The 15,398-nt window shown below is 43.9% G+C and overlaps 1 protein-coding gene across 1 annotated transcript; it reads left to right on the forward strand.

The window, feature by feature from the left end:
- Positions 1-5,589: 5,589 nt before the first annotated feature.
- Positions 5,590-6,293, forward strand: SF3B5 (splicing factor 3b subunit 5). Its single transcript, XM_056126249.1, has one exon. The coding sequence runs from the start codon at positions 5,678-5,680 to the stop codon at positions 5,936-5,938; it is 261 nt and encodes an 86-aa protein (XP_055982224.1). The 5' UTR covers positions 5,590-5,677; the 3' UTR covers positions 5,939-6,293.
- The last annotated feature ends 9,105 nt before the right edge of the window (positions 6,294-15,398 follow it).

Here is a 15,398-nt window from a genome sequence, read left to right on the forward strand (position 1 = left end):
TAATCACTTAACTTCCCGTTAGTCGTCGATTTGCTCGAGCGGGCGCCAGTAACGTCTCCATTTGTCCCTGTCGCGTGCTAGTGTAGCCCAATGGCATCTTTTCGCTCCGGGAACATGGAGGGCCTCAAACCGATCGTTCATGACCTTGACAAAGAAGTCTGACCATCTGGTAGGTGGGCGGCCACGCGGTCTCTTGACATCCCGTGGAATCCAATCAGTAACAGCTCTAGTCCAACGGTCGTCTTTAAATCTCATTACGTGACCAGCCCATCTGGTTTTCGACACCTTGGCAAATGAGACAGCGTCCCTGATCCTTGATCGTCGACGGATGTCAGAACTCCGGATTCGTTCTCTCATTTGAGTGAAACGTGATATTCCAAGCATAGCTCTTTCTATTCTTCTTTGGGAGACCTGAATGGCGTTCTCATCTTGTTTGCGTAGGGCCCAGGTCTCTGAGGCATATGTTAATGCAGGAAGAACAGTGGAATCAAAGAGATGTGCCCGGAGCCGGAGGTTCTTCGTCCTCTTAGCTATTTCTTCGACGTTCTTGAAGGCGTTCCAAGCCGCTCTCTTCCTCCTGCGCAGCTCGGGTGCCAGGTCATTTGTCATGTTGACCTCTCGACCTAGGTACACATAGCTGTTGCATTCGGAGATGGTCGTTCCATTGAGAGCGAATGGGGCGTCAGGAACAAGGCTGTTTCTCATAAACATTGTCTTCGTAAGATTCAGCTGTAGTCCTACCTTTCCACACTCACGGTCAAAGTCGGCCAGCATTTGTGCCGCTTGGCTGATGTTTGGTGTTATTAAAACAATGTCATCAGCAAAGCGGAGGTGGTGTAGTTGCCGACCATCTATCTTCACTCCCATTCCTTCCCATTCCAGTCGTCGCATGATGTTCTCGAGGGTGGCACTGAAGAGTTTTGGTGAAATGGTATCACCCTGCCGCACCCCTCTCTTGACATCAACGATCACTTCTTTGTAGAATGGTGAGATCCTGGTAGTGAATCCGCAATACAGCTCACGGAGGATCCTGATGTATTGGGCTTGAATGCCCTGATTGGCTAGGGCTTCAATGACCGCTTCCGTCTCAACAGAATCAAAGGCCTTCTTTAAATCAATGAACGTTAAGCAGAGCGGCATCTTGAACTCCCGAGAAACCTCAATGAGTTTGGTTATCGTGTGGATATGGTCGATGGTGCTGAATCCTTTGCGGAACCCTGCTTGCTCACATGGTTGTCCTTCATCTAGTGTTCTGCCAATCCTATTCAGGATGACTCGAGTGAACAACTTGTAGATGACAGACAATAGGCAGATCGGGCGATAGTTGCCAATGTCATGGATGTCTCCCTTCTTGAACAGTAGTACGGTCCTGCTGGTTTTCCATTGAGATGGAACCTTGCATTCAGACAGGTAGCGAGTGAAGAGCCGAGCCAGTGTATTGATGAGTACTGACGGCAGGTTCTTCAGGTGTTCAGGTCTGACCTTGTCTGGGCCGGGTGCTGTTTGCTTCTTTACTGACGAAATGGCGTGTCGGATTTCGGAAGGGAGAACGTTGGGAACGACATACCCATCCTGTGGAATTTGGTATGTCGGCAAGTGGACATGGCTATCGAAGAGATTTGAGTAGAAGTCATGGATAATCTTCTCCATTGCCATTCTGGAGGATGTGATGGATCCATCAGGACGTCGGAGGGCAGTCATCTTGGTCTTATAGTTGGCGAAGGACAGGCGGGCGTTACGAATACTTTTCCCGGCTTCTGCCGCATCTACCAGTACTTCTGCTCTTCTCTCTTTGAGGTCTTCCTTGATCGCATCTCTGCACTGCTTTGCAAGCTCGGACGTTAGCTTGCGGTTGCCTGAGGCATGCGCCAAACCACGCTGGCGAATTAGCTCAAGAGTTTTCGAAGATAGGCGACTTTTTGTGGCTATCTCTCTCTTGGCGTTCCTCGCACATTCATGGAGGTGCTGAACCAGTCGATCGTATTCCTCGTCAATGTTGTCAACAATGGCATCTTCCCATGTTGCCGCAATAGTACCAAAGAGTTCCCAGTTGGTGGTCGTTCTGGGAGTTCTCTTTTTGAACTTTGCAGCCCTTTCTCCCCGCTCTGTGAAGTAGAATTTTGCACGAAGGAGACGGTGGTCCGATCCCGTTCGAAATTTTGGGACAACAGCGACATCAGTCAGGCAAAACCGTCGATTGAATATGATGTGGTCTATTTCGTTGTGGAATCGTCCACCGGGAGACTCCCATGTCCATCGTTTAGATTCTGCCTTCTGGAACTGTGAGTTACCATGAATGGTCTTGGTCGACATGATGAACTCAGACAGTCTCTCACCCTGTTCGTTCCATTCTAGGCCATGGGTCCCGATGTGAAGTTCTTCAGCTGATCTTCTCGGTCCTATCTTGGCATTAAAATCACCCACAATGATCTTGTAGAAGGTGTGGTCTTCTTTATAGAACTTCTCTAGCTCCATGTAGAACTTCTCGATTTCTCTTTCATCATAATGAGATGTTGGTGCGTAGACAACGAAGATAGAAACTGCAGGCAGTGAGCCACATCTATTCAAATGTAAACGTCCGATTCGGGTTGTTAGGCATTCGAATGAATCAATGCTCTTGGCCAAGTTTGTGTTGACAAGGACACCGACGCCTCCAACACCTCTTTTATCGCATGTTCCGAGGAACAATTCTTCTCCAGTGTCGAAAACGGCATGGTGAGATTCGTGTCTTCTTGTCTCGGTCAGACCAATGATTCGTACTTGATCATTCATAATATATTATGAATGCATAAATTACAACATTTTATGTTAATATTAAATCAATTATTTAATATTTTAATATTTAATATGTTTAATAAATATAGTTAAACCAGGCAAAGTAGAAAATTATAAATTTTTGTATGAATGAATCATAAAATATATGATTTATATAAATTTTTATATGTGTATAAAATGAATTTTAGATAAATGCATATAAAATCCCACATTTTAATAATTTAGTTACCCAATCTGTGATAGTAGTGATCAGGACAAAGAGGAGTAGGAAGGGTGATATGAGAATAAGGCCCTAAGAAATGGAGTTACTAATGTGGAATGTCACAAGTGTGCCCAGGATGTGCCTGATAGGTGAATTACTTAGATAACTGGACATCAGAAGATAATCACCTCGACATGTTAACCCCTGTTTTACCAGCCCACTTCAATAAAAAAGGCTCACCCACCTCACTTTATTAAAAAAGTATAAAAGAGGAAACATTTCTGCCTTTTGGTGGAATTCTGCTTAAGGAGACCCCATCAATAATCTGAGAGCTTCTCTGTTGACTTTTCCCTTTCTTTCTCTTCTCTTGAATAAAATCTTTGAATTTGACCATTCCATCTCTGGTCCTTTGTTTTCCCTGTTGACTTCTTGAGAACAGTAGTGACTGTCTGTAACAGTAGTACAGTGGGTAACACTAGCAAACTAACATCTGGGATCTTAATGCATGTACATTTTTTCTCATCTTATTCCAAATATCTTTGTCTTTCAGGAATTCTACTGTATTCTTAGAGTCATCCTTAATTACACAGAAATATGATTATATTTAAAAAATCCTACTTTGTTGTTTTCACCATTTAATCACAATTTCTATGACAATTTTACTAAATTCATATGGAAGATCAAAGGATCAAGAAAAGCTGACTTTTTTTCAGAATAGTTAAGGGTTTAACTGTATTACCTCTCCAACCTGTACTTACAAATTTTCATGAGAAGAAAATTGTGCAAGCTTTTACCCCTTATTAGATATCAAAATGTACTATAAAGATACAAAATGAAGAGCTTGAGGTAGTGATGAAGGTATAGACATGATTCTTGGAACACACAAAGCCATGACACAGAACCATGCACATAACGACAAAAACACAAGCCTGGGAAGTCTGTTTTATTTGATGAATAATTAATTATTACAAGGAATTAGTTAACCATTGTAGGAATGTATTTAAAAATTAGATCCTTAAAACAAAACAAAAAATTCCAGGTGACTTAAGGTTCTAAATGTGAGAAAGCAAAATTTCAAAACTTTTAGAAGAAAATGAAAGGAACTAATCATTCTATGCAGGCTGAGTAAAGGCTTTGCTTGATGTAGAAAAGTTTTGTTTGACAATTTTAACAAATGCAAAATAAAAGGCACAAACCATAAAGGCTGATACAGTTGACAGGTTCAGAATGAACTTCATTTTTTTTTATTAGTGAAGCACCATGAGGTACAGTTGTAGATTTATAAATCTTTGTGCTTGGGTTTCGGTCATACAATGATCAAATACCCATCCCTCAACCAGTGCCCATTTTCCACCACCATGGATAATATACCCCCCTATCCCCCCATCCCACCCTGCCTCTGTGGCAGGGCATTCCCTTTTGTTCTCTCTCTCCTTTTGGGTGTTGTGGTCTGCAAAAGAGGCATTGAGTGGCAAACATAATGAACTTCATCTTAATAGACACCAAATTGCCAAATGTCTAGATTTATTTAGATAAATAAATCAGATTTCTAGATTTAATCATCCTAAATAACTGCAGCCTGGTGCCAGATTAAAACTACTTAAAAATTTCCCTTTTTCCCCTAATACACTTTATTGACTAATCAAATGTTTTTGAGAATACAATCTCTGCCAGGCCAGGAAGATATGCTATCATATAAGAAGCATGTGATTAAAAAAGATACCCCCAAACTAAACTATTTTAGTCAAGTTTTATTTGCTAAGGAGGCTCTTAGGCCAAAAATGGAGGTCGAAAGCCATAATCACAAAGAGATGTGCAAAATGAAGAAAGGGAAGACGGTTTACATCTGTCTGGCGTAGCCACAATCGATTTCAAGGAGATGCTTTGGGGGTGACCTATAGGGAGAAGTGTTTGCCAAGGGAACAAAGACATTCCACATGAAGGGAACAGCTTGTACAGCATGCTGGGGCCAGGGCTGGGCCTGGTGTCGGAGAGAGGAGGGAGCAGCTCCAGATGGATGCGGAACGTGCTGGAACTGGCACCTACTATGCTCCCTAGGCGGGAAACAGAGGGTTTTTTCCAGCTTTGAAACGACTTTCACCCTCACACACAATTTATAAGGCACCTAATTGGGGGCAGAACCCGCACCCCTTAACTTCAGGGTGATGCAGCCCTGGTTGGGAAGGGTCTACCGTGCCTGCACACTGTCCTGGAAAGCCGAAGAATTTATTTTCACAGTTTCTGATCATCCTGGCCAACCTGAGTTTCTCATGTGCTCCCAGCACCGGCCCCACCCCCAGGATTCAGGAATCCCCCTGGTCTCTTAAACTAGCATCCTCCAAGGGGGAACCCACCGGCTCTGACCCCTCAAAGACTACAAATCCCAGCATGCAAAGCTCCATGCTGGGCAGGGGGAGGGGGAAAAGGACGGCTCTAAATAGAACCAGCAGGCGACGAGGGGCGGGCTTTCTGTTGCGTCGCCTAGGCAACCCCAATGCCGGGATCGACTCCACTTCCGCTTCCGCCACGGAGTCCCCAGGCCCGCGAATCCTAAGGGCTTCGTCGCCCTGACGTCATTCGCTTGCGACGGCGCGGCTCCGAATCTCTGGCGCGGCGTCCGCTCCCCGGCGTGAAAGCCTCGAGTGCGCTTCCTGCTAGTCTCCCGGCTTCTGACCTGGGCACCTAGAGGAAAGCGGCAAGATGACTGACCGCTACACCATCCACAGCCAGCTGGAGCACCTGCAGTCCAAGTACATCGGCACGGGCCACGCCGACACGACCAAGTGGGAATGGCTGGTGAACCAGCACCGCGACTCCTACTGCTCCTACATGGGCCACTTCGACCTCCTCAACTACTTTGCCATTGCGGAGAACGAGAGCAAAGCGCGAGTTCGCTTCAACCTCATGGAGAAGATGCTGCAGCCCTGCGGCCCGCCCGCCGACAAGCCCGAGGAGAACTGAGAGCAGCCCGGCCGCCCACGGGGCCACCCAGCCGGCGCCCCTCTTCCTCCCTACCTTCGCTTTGGCATCTTCTTCGAGGGGTTCTGCCCACCCCACCACCACCACCAGGGACCGATTCTCGATGATTTCTGCCTCAGGCAGTCCGAGTTCAGCATTGCTAAACTGGGAGAGTCCTGCCTGACCTGCTTTCCCGTGGACCCTTCGAAAACGCCCTGGGAAGGCGGCAGGACTGTCGAGAACTGTAACCTCGGAGAACCTTTAGAAAGATGTGCTGGTGTGAAACAGGACTGGGGGCGCAGGGGACTCCTGGGGGTCAAGTTGATTGTTGTTGCTTTTTTCCATAAAGTTCAGAAGTTTCAAGGCAATGTCTCGGTGTCCACTATTTGTATAAGGGAAAAGAGATCCCAGAGACGGTTCTGGGAAGGGCAACTGGGCTGGGCATGCTGGGAGCAGAAGCTTAGGGCCAGCCTTCATGTCTGGGCAGTTTTGCCCTCCCTTGCCCCACCCCACCACACAACTATGACAAATTTTCCCACATTTAACTTCCCCAGAGCTTTTATTCAGACTCACGGTGCCTTCAGAATTAAGGTTTGGGGTTATGGCATCTCAGTCTCTTTTCTGATTCAAATCATCTGCTATCGTCTTTGTAAATTTCACACTCTTGGGATTGTCTTATCTTCAGCAGTGATATATCACTGTATCACTGTCATTCTGTTGTTCATTGATTTCTTCGAGCAGGCACTAGTAACGTCTCCTTCATCTCCTTCATCCTAGCCCTGAGATTTTGGAAAGTGCCACATTCGAGGCTCTTTCAGGGTCAGGAGAATGAGACCCATCATTGTTACTGGGTTTTCGCATATTGAATACGCCACGGGGAGTTTGCCAGACTCTGCCGTGCGGGCAGGATACTTTTGGTAGCCTGTAGGGTTCTCCAGAGTAAAAGATGTTGCCGGAGCTGCAAATGTGACTGCATGCTTCCAGGAGCTGCATTTTATAGCCTCTGGGTCTTGGCTGTTGATGGGATTACAGGGTGGGAGCAGTTGGTGGGTGTAACGCCTACATACTGGAAGATGGGGAATCTGGGTAGAGGAGGCCCGGTCCGGTCCAAGCAGGCTTGGAGATCTAAGCCCTGGGTCCCGCACATCTGGGTTCCTCTGACTGTTCCTTTATGCATGAGTGTGGAGAGTGGTCTTAAGCATGGGTGTGGCTGGAACAGGAGATCTTCAGCTGCTGGGGCTCTGCTTGGGGTGGGGAGGGAAACACAACCCATCCTCCTCCAAGGGGCCCTGGAGAGGACAGCCAGTATGTAGGTGTTACACCCACCAACTGCCCCAGTGTGCCGTGTAATCCCATGAACAGCAGTGATGTAGGTTGGGTTTTATGCGCAATTTCCCCCATAAGACTTTGGTGGGGGGGGGGGGGTTGTTACACTGGGGGAGGTAGAAGGAAGCCACAAACTCTGTAGACAAGCCAGTGTTGGTCCCCAAATGCATCAGGGAACCCAGCTCACTGCGGGAAAGTGACTCAGAACAGCAAGGTACAACAGTCTTTTCGCTGAGAGCCAGGGGTCTTCTAGGAGTGGAGGCAGACAAGGCCTCCCCAGCACTCTTATACTTCTGGAAGGCACACCCACATCCTCCAACCACTCTCTGATAGCTTCACTGCCCAATTAAATATTCAGGAGTTTCTGGAGTGCACAGCCACATTTGTTGTGTCCACATGACTTTGCTCCAAACTACAATACAGCCCAGTAGGAGCACACCAAATTAGATGAGAAAGTAGCATAGAAGCCAACTAAGCTCAATAAGCAAAAACATTAACACAGAAGCTCAACTAGCTACACTGCAGCTTCGTAAACACTGGACAAGACTTAATGTCCCCATGGTCAGACGTAACAATTTTCACAAGTTTTTTTTTACTGAAAAATGTTTTTTGATAATTTTATTAGCAGTATGAAATAAATTATTTGGCACCTGCAAAGGGGCAGGCTTGGAGGTTTGGGGAAATGGAGAGAATGACGGGTAGGTCACACTGGAGGGATTAATATTAGAATATTGAATGCCATTAACAAATGCATCATGAACAATTTTGTAAACCAGAGTGTTTAAAATAGGAAAATATATAATACTTAGAAAGATGGAATGGGGCCAGATAATACAACCAAGAGGCTGAAGAACATGCTTGAACCTGCAGGAGGCCAGGGTTCAATCCCGTGCACCACATGATCCCCAAAGCAGAGCCAGGAATAGCCCTTGAAAGAGAAAGTCAGAATGGCTATCGAAGGAAGTTGCAATTTCAATAACAGTTTTTTTTCCCCCCTGGAATTCTCTGCCTAGGAAGATGGGAATCTGAGCATTATCATAGGGAAAGCCTTGCACTATTGATTTTCATAATCTGGTCACTTTAAGTTCCTTCTGTACTTTCTCCTTTTCAAAGGGGTCCACCCTTCTCTGTATTGCACCTTGGATTTAGACATCTGGATGGTGCCTCAGTTTCTCCATCTCCGCAGAGCTCAGGATTTACATCTTGAACAGATTGGTCTGTCATTTATTTATTTATTTATTGGAGGGGAAAGAGGTTTTTTTAATTTTATTATTTATTTATTTATTTAAGATTTTATTACCATGAGGTACAGTTGTAGATTTACAATTTTTTGTGCCTGGGTTTCAGTTATACAATGATCGAATACCCATCCCTCCACCAGTACCCATTCTCCACCACCAATGATCCCAGTATACCTCCCACCCCCTTCGAACGGATGTGGTCTTTATGTCTTTGAACTACTTCAGGATTGGACATTCTCTTATTAAGTTTTATTTATTTACCAACAGTACACTACTACTTGGCTCATTTTCAAGAAAATGTCGGGCAAATACCATGGTTTGAATAACTGTTATTCTTTCAAGCAAAAATTAGTTTCTGTAGAAAACCATTGTACTGGCATTGTGCTAAGGGGTCAAAACAAAATTTGAAGTATAGTAATTCTAGATCATTTTTTATGATTTAGTTTTTTTATTCATGGAATTTAGTTCATATTCCATAATGCTATACTTTCAGGAATCGCTCCTGGTAGAGGCTCCAGGACCATGTGATGTGCGGAAGATCGAATCCTGGTTAGCTCATACAAGTTAGGGAACTCCCATCAACAACCAAGATCCAGAGACTATAAAACCCAGCTCCCGGAAGAAAACAGCACAGAGTCTCCTGCCCCTGCGCCTGGCTGTCCTCGCCGGGGGCCCTTGGAAGGGGACGAATTGAATTTCCCTCCCTGCCCTGAGCAGAGCTTCGGCAGTTGAAGACCTCCAGAACCAGCCACAACCATGCTGAGACCACTCTCTACATGCATGAAGGTACTGGCCGAGGAAAAAGGCATGCTGGTCCCGGGGCTGAGATCTCCAAGCCTGCTCAGATCGGGGCTGAGCATCCTCCACCCAGATCCTCCATTGTCCAGTAGGCAGGGGTCACACCCACCAACTGACCCCCAGCGCCGTGTAATCCCACCAACGTTCAAGACCCAGAGACTATAAAACACAGTTCCCAGAAGCATGCGGCCACAATTGGGGCCGTGCGACATCTTATTATATCATTCTTACTTTAGAATGACAACCTGGCAGGCTCCTGAATGTAACCTGCCCACACGGCAGAGTCGGGCAAACTCCCCGTGGTGTACCCAATATGCCAAGTACCGTTCTCCTAACCCTGAAAGAGCCTTGAATACAGCACTTTTTAAAATCTCAGGGCTAGGACGAAGGAGACGTTACTGGTGCCTGCTCGAGGCAATCAACGAACAACAGGATGATTGTGATCGTGAATGCTATATTCATATATTACTCCATAGATAGCAGTTGCGTTTTACGTATATGCACCTTTATATACATATGTGTGTATAGTGTTTGTGTGTGTTAAATATTCCTGTACATATATAGGATTGTTTATTGCTGTATCATTTGTAAAGGTAAAAGATCCTCGATATCCATCAGCAGGTTAATTGAATACATATACATCTGTGCAATTTTTGTGTGGGGAGAGATTTTTTTGTGTGTGTGTTCTTCTGTGGGAAAAAAAATTTCCACTCAAGGATCTGGAAGTAGTTAAAATACTTTAATAATTCAGACAGTGCAATCCAAATAAATTTAATTGAGCTGGCTGGAGCGATAGCACAGCAGTATGGCGTTTGCCTTGCACATGGTCGACAAGACTGACCTGAGTTCAATTCCTCCACCCCTTTTGGAGAGCTGGCAAGCTACCCATGATGTATCTCGCCTGCACGGCAAAGCCTGGCAAGCTCCCTGTCACATATTCGATATGTCAAACACAGTAACAACAAATCTCACAATGGAGATATGCCAAACACAGTAACAACAAATCTCACAATGGAGATGTTACTGGGCCGCTTGAGCAAATTGATAAACAACGGGAGGATAGTGCAGTGTAGTTCTTTTTGAAATTCTGTGACAACATAATGTATTATTGTATATATACTGTATTTCATTCTATATCTGGGTATAAATAATATTTTTAATCAAACATAGGAGGGCAGCAAATGATATTCTGGTAGAGATTACTTTGAAAAAAGTTATAACTTGTACATCCCTGCTAACTTGGGAGAAAATCACCTGTTTGTATAGTTATTTACAGTGATGTAAGTAGAAAGCCACTCTGTAAGCCATATGCTTTTTCATTTGACAAACACATAGTGAATATTACAGGTCACAAGAATTAACAAGATGTGGGCCCTGCCCTTAGAATCATACCAGTTGGGGAAAATACAGCAGTACAGAAAAAAAAATTTTTTTTTTAGTAATACATGGTGAGTGCTAAAAGGCACTAGGAGTTTATAAGAAAAGACTGTTGTGACTTCCAGTGAGAAAGAGACTTTTGAGCAGGTCTTGAGGCATAAGTAGGATTTATACTTGTTCAGACAAAAGCAGGGTATTAGCAGCCTCTGGGATGTTACCTAAAAAGAGCTGGAGAAAGGAGATCCCTCACCCTTATTAAAAATCCTTTCACTACTTCCCTTAACTTCTTAGGGTGAACATGATCCTCCTCTCTCTACCTCCTGCTTTCTGCATAGAGCTGCCAGTTTAAGTCCAAATCATAGAGCAACAGACACATATAGCTATTAGTTAAGTGACAGCTCTGCATCAAAAACCTACATTAATGATCTCATTCTTCACAACATCCTTGGTAGAGTATGGCTACAGGTTACCCATAAGCAGAAGACAGAGGAAAATACGTTGTTCTTTCCTAAGTAGCAGCTACTTACATTAAGGTCTGTGTAGTATCCAGGTTCTTCTTAGGTAGGTTAAGGTTTCCAACAGTTCTTCCCATAATTCTAGCTACATGAATAGGAGATTGTGTTTTCTTTTTGAAGGGCAGAGATACAGGAAAGGGAGATTCTCAAATCCGATTCAGAAATGCTCCCACTCCCCCAAACACCGTGGAGATTCATGCATCAGATTTGGTTTAGTTTTGATCTCAGAAGATATGTTGTTTGATTCACCATTGCCTAAACTTTTTTCACTTGGAATTCTTTTTCTCAAGAAATAGATGCTAAGAGATTTTTGAGAAATATTTGGCAAGTTAAGGGATGGGGCAACTACCCTTGACAATGAAAGAATTTAAATAGAGAAATGAGGCTAGAAAGACAGATTTGATAGATCTGGGAAGGTGGGATTCATACGCACCTCCTTAGATTCTAATTCCAACAACGGAAATGAAGATCTTTATGAGTGGAGGTCTTTGTTCTCTGCTCTGGGTCTTCTATTTCTGATATTAGCATCTGATGATAATAAAAAGAAAAGGGATGTCATCATATTGCATAAGTCACTTACCTAAGTTTCATTCTTAGGTAAGTAAACTTACCTAATTTAGGAATCTTACCTGATTTAGGAATATGATTTTTTTTTCCTTTTGGGTCACAACCGGCAATGCACAGGGGTTACTCCTGACTCATGCACTCAGGAATTATTCCTGGCAGTGCTTGGGGGACTATATGGGATGCTGGAAATCAAATCTGGGTCGGCCACGTGCAAGGCAAACACCAGAATATGGATATTTTTTTATCACTGTCACTGTCACTGTCCTCCCGTAGTTTTGATCACTAATTTTAATAGTGTCTGGAGAATAGATGTCAACAAAGTAGAGGATTATTTTACAGCCAATAATAGGTCTGCTTCAGAGTGATGACAATTGACACTCAAATTAATTAGCTTTTTATTTTATTTTACTTTATTTTTTTATTTATTAGAGAAACACCATGAGGTACAGTTGTAGATTTACAAATTTTTGTGCTTGGGTTTCGATTATACAATGATCAAGTACCCATCCCCCCACCAGAGCCCATTTTCCACCACCAGGGATCCCAGTATCCCACTCAAATTAATTAGTTTTTAATCTCACATATCACACTCTTTCCAGGATGCCAAAGTCTTTCATTTTTCCTTACCTGCAATACACAATCACACTTTTCTTTCTCAGTTACTTAGCATGTAAATAGCAAAAACTGGGAAGGGCCAGGGTGTGCTAGAAGGAAATCAAGACTTAGAAACCATCAAATCTCTCCCAGAGCACAAATGGTCTGCTACAAATGGCCCTTTGAACCTTTATCTTGTTGATCTATGTTTCACTTCCCTCATTTCCTATTCACTGTTCTTGTTATCTTGAGTTGTTATCTTGTCCCCCAGCCTTCCCTCTTATCACTCTTCTTCCGGTTTTATTGAAATGTATACAACTTCCACCGTGTCTCCTCACAGAAGCAGTGACTTTGCAAACAGAAATATACTATTAAAAATCAGGTCAAATGAAGTAGGTAATTTTAGGGATTGTGATACAGCATTGAAGAGTTAAAGGGTTTTCATTCCTCAGCCTTCTCTAAGTGGTCTCAACTAGCCCACCAGAGTCCTAATCTCTGTTGAGACACTATCTCAGAATTGTGCCCTATCTTGACACCCTATTGTACCCTATAGGCATCTTATCACCTCATCAATTTTGATAAGAATATCAAGACATATGTGACATATGTGTTTAGAAAATATTTCTAATTAAAAATATACATGTACAAACAATAAAATAACGTGGAATTTCCCTCTATTTTAAATTAATCATTGTCTTTATTTTGTCAAATTTGCTTCATTTCTATTTTTAAGTTAATTTTGCTAAGAATGGCCCTTCTGAAACTGAAACTGAAAATATTTCTTTTGATCACATATAGTCTTACTTTTTTTTTGTCACGTATAGTCTTAGTTTTTTTTTTCCTCAAGTCTCATCTATGAATATTCTTTCATCAAGCCAAGTTTATCTGTGTATGTATCTATGTTTTGTGTTTTTAAAATATATTTAATGAAACTCAAGTTTCTCAAAGACAAGTCATTACCATAATGTTATAGCAGGCGCTGATGCTGGAGTTCTTGTCCTCAAGTGGTCGTGAGACTTAACTCAAGGTGATGTAGACAGGTAGACAGGGAGGGCCCAACAAAAGTCAGCCCTGCAGAAAATAGCAAAACAGGAACTAAGGCTTGATAAGACCCTCACAGCAACAGACCCAAAGAAGCTCCTGCAGGAACAAAAGGCCAGGAAAGGAATTTCAAAGAAGACCATCACCACTCCCATCCTCCCTGGTAAACTCCTTAGCAACGGACTTTTACCTGGGAAGAAGCCCCACATGGGGGCAGGTTGGAGAAACCCTATAAAGGCCACCTTGAACAAAGGAAGGGTGCGCATTTGCTGCCCGAGCCCATGTGCTCCTTGCACCCACGTGGCCGAGCACATGTGGTTCCTGAGCACATGTGTCGCCCGCATCTCCCCTCTTGAGATGTGTACTTTCATGCTTTTGTGTCTAACTTTACTCTCTCACTCTCTCTCCCTCCCTCCATACCTAAAAATCCTCCAAATAAAATCTATTTACTTCACAGCTTGTCTACTCCTGAAATTCCTTTCTGCGAGGTGAGACAAGAACCCAGCAACCCTGGGTCCCGAGTGGCAGAGGCAGGTGGGGAGAAAGTGATTGTCTTTCTCCTACCCGCTTCACATAAGACACCCGTGGGGCCCACGGACATCAAAGGGACTGGTGCTCCAGTGGCCAAATCTAGAGACTTTATTAAAGGGAAAGGAAGGGAGAGGACAGAAAAGGAAGTAGGGAAGTTCCCAGAGTTTGGGAGGGTTCTCCTAAAGAAGGACACCAGGAAAGGCAGAAGCCCTTCTCCCTTAACACCTTCTTAACAAAGGTGGGCCAGTGAGCATGACTTTATCATGTTAAAATTGGGGCCTGGGCTGGAGCTAAAAGTACAGCAGGTTCATTTGCCTTGCACACACTCTTCCCACATTTGATCCTCAGCATCCCACATGGTCCCCTAAGCACCGTCAGGAGTAATTCCTGAGTGTATGAGCCAGGAGTAACCCTTGTGCATTTCCAGGTGCTAAGAAGATTAGCTTCTGGATCTAGGTTATCCAGGTGGTTAGGCACCACCTAGGACATCCTCAGGACATTCTGTTTTTAAGGTCTGTTCCTAACCTCACCCAACCTGTTCCCATTTGTCTCTACCTAATATGATCTAGTAATTCCATTAGCATGTATAGGCCCAAGAGAATTTTTTTAAAAAAAGATGTTTGTACAAACAGATGTTTGTACACAATTTCAATGTTTTCAAAATAGCTACAGAATGTAATCTACCCAAGTGCATAAACAAATTTAAAATATGGCATATGTGTATATGTGTTTGTGTATAGAGAGAAAGTCGTACAACCAGCACACACACACACACACACACACACACACACACACACACAGTTAACTATTATTGAACCTGAAAGAGAAATGTGAAAAGTTTGTGAACAGGGTTTCTGAAAGGAAGAAAGGGTCCAAGAGAAGCATCAGGCTGAAATGGGGTTTATTGGAAAGAGAGTATTTCTGAGTGAATCTCTCAAGCTAGTGAAGATCTCCCCAGCCTGTTTCAGGGTAGATTTATACTGAAATAAAGGAGGCCTGGGTGGGGTTGGCTGGCTAGCACCAAGGTCAGGTAGGTTGTCTTTTGTGGTGATTCCAGGGATTTTAGTGGAGCAGAAAGGTCTCATAAACAGCAAACACAGGCTTCAAAGTGTCCTGTGCTGGGCCAACCCTACAGAATGAGGTTCTGATTCAAACTTGATCACTTGATCACTTGATTTCCTGTTAATCATCGATTTGCTCTAGCGGGCGCCAGGCGTCTCCATTTGTCCCTGTCGCGTGCTAGTGTAGCCCAATGGCGTCTGTTCGCTCTAGGAACATGAAGAGCCTCAAACCGATCGTTCATGATCTTGATGAAGAAGTCTGACCGTCTGGTAGGTGGGCGGCCACGCGGTCTTTTGACATCCCATGGAATCCAGTCGGTAATGGCCCTAGTCCAGCGGTCGTCTTTAAATCTCATTACGTGACCAGCCCATCTGATTTTTTGACACCTTGGCAAATGAGACAGCGTCCCTG

Source organism: Sorex fumeus, unplaced genomic scaffold, assembly GCF_029834395.1.
Source record: "Sorex fumeus unplaced genomic scaffold, SorFum_2.1 ptg000061l, whole genome shotgun sequence".
In the NCBI taxonomy this organism is placed as follows: Eukaryota; Metazoa; Chordata; class Mammalia; order Eulipotyphla; family Soricidae; genus Sorex; species Sorex fumeus.

What these genes read in the sequence shown, in the direction of transcription:
- SF3B5 (XM_056126249.1), top strand. Translation starts at nt 5,678, where the DNA reads ATGACTGACCGCTACACCATCCACAGCCAGCTGGAGCACCTGCAGTCC.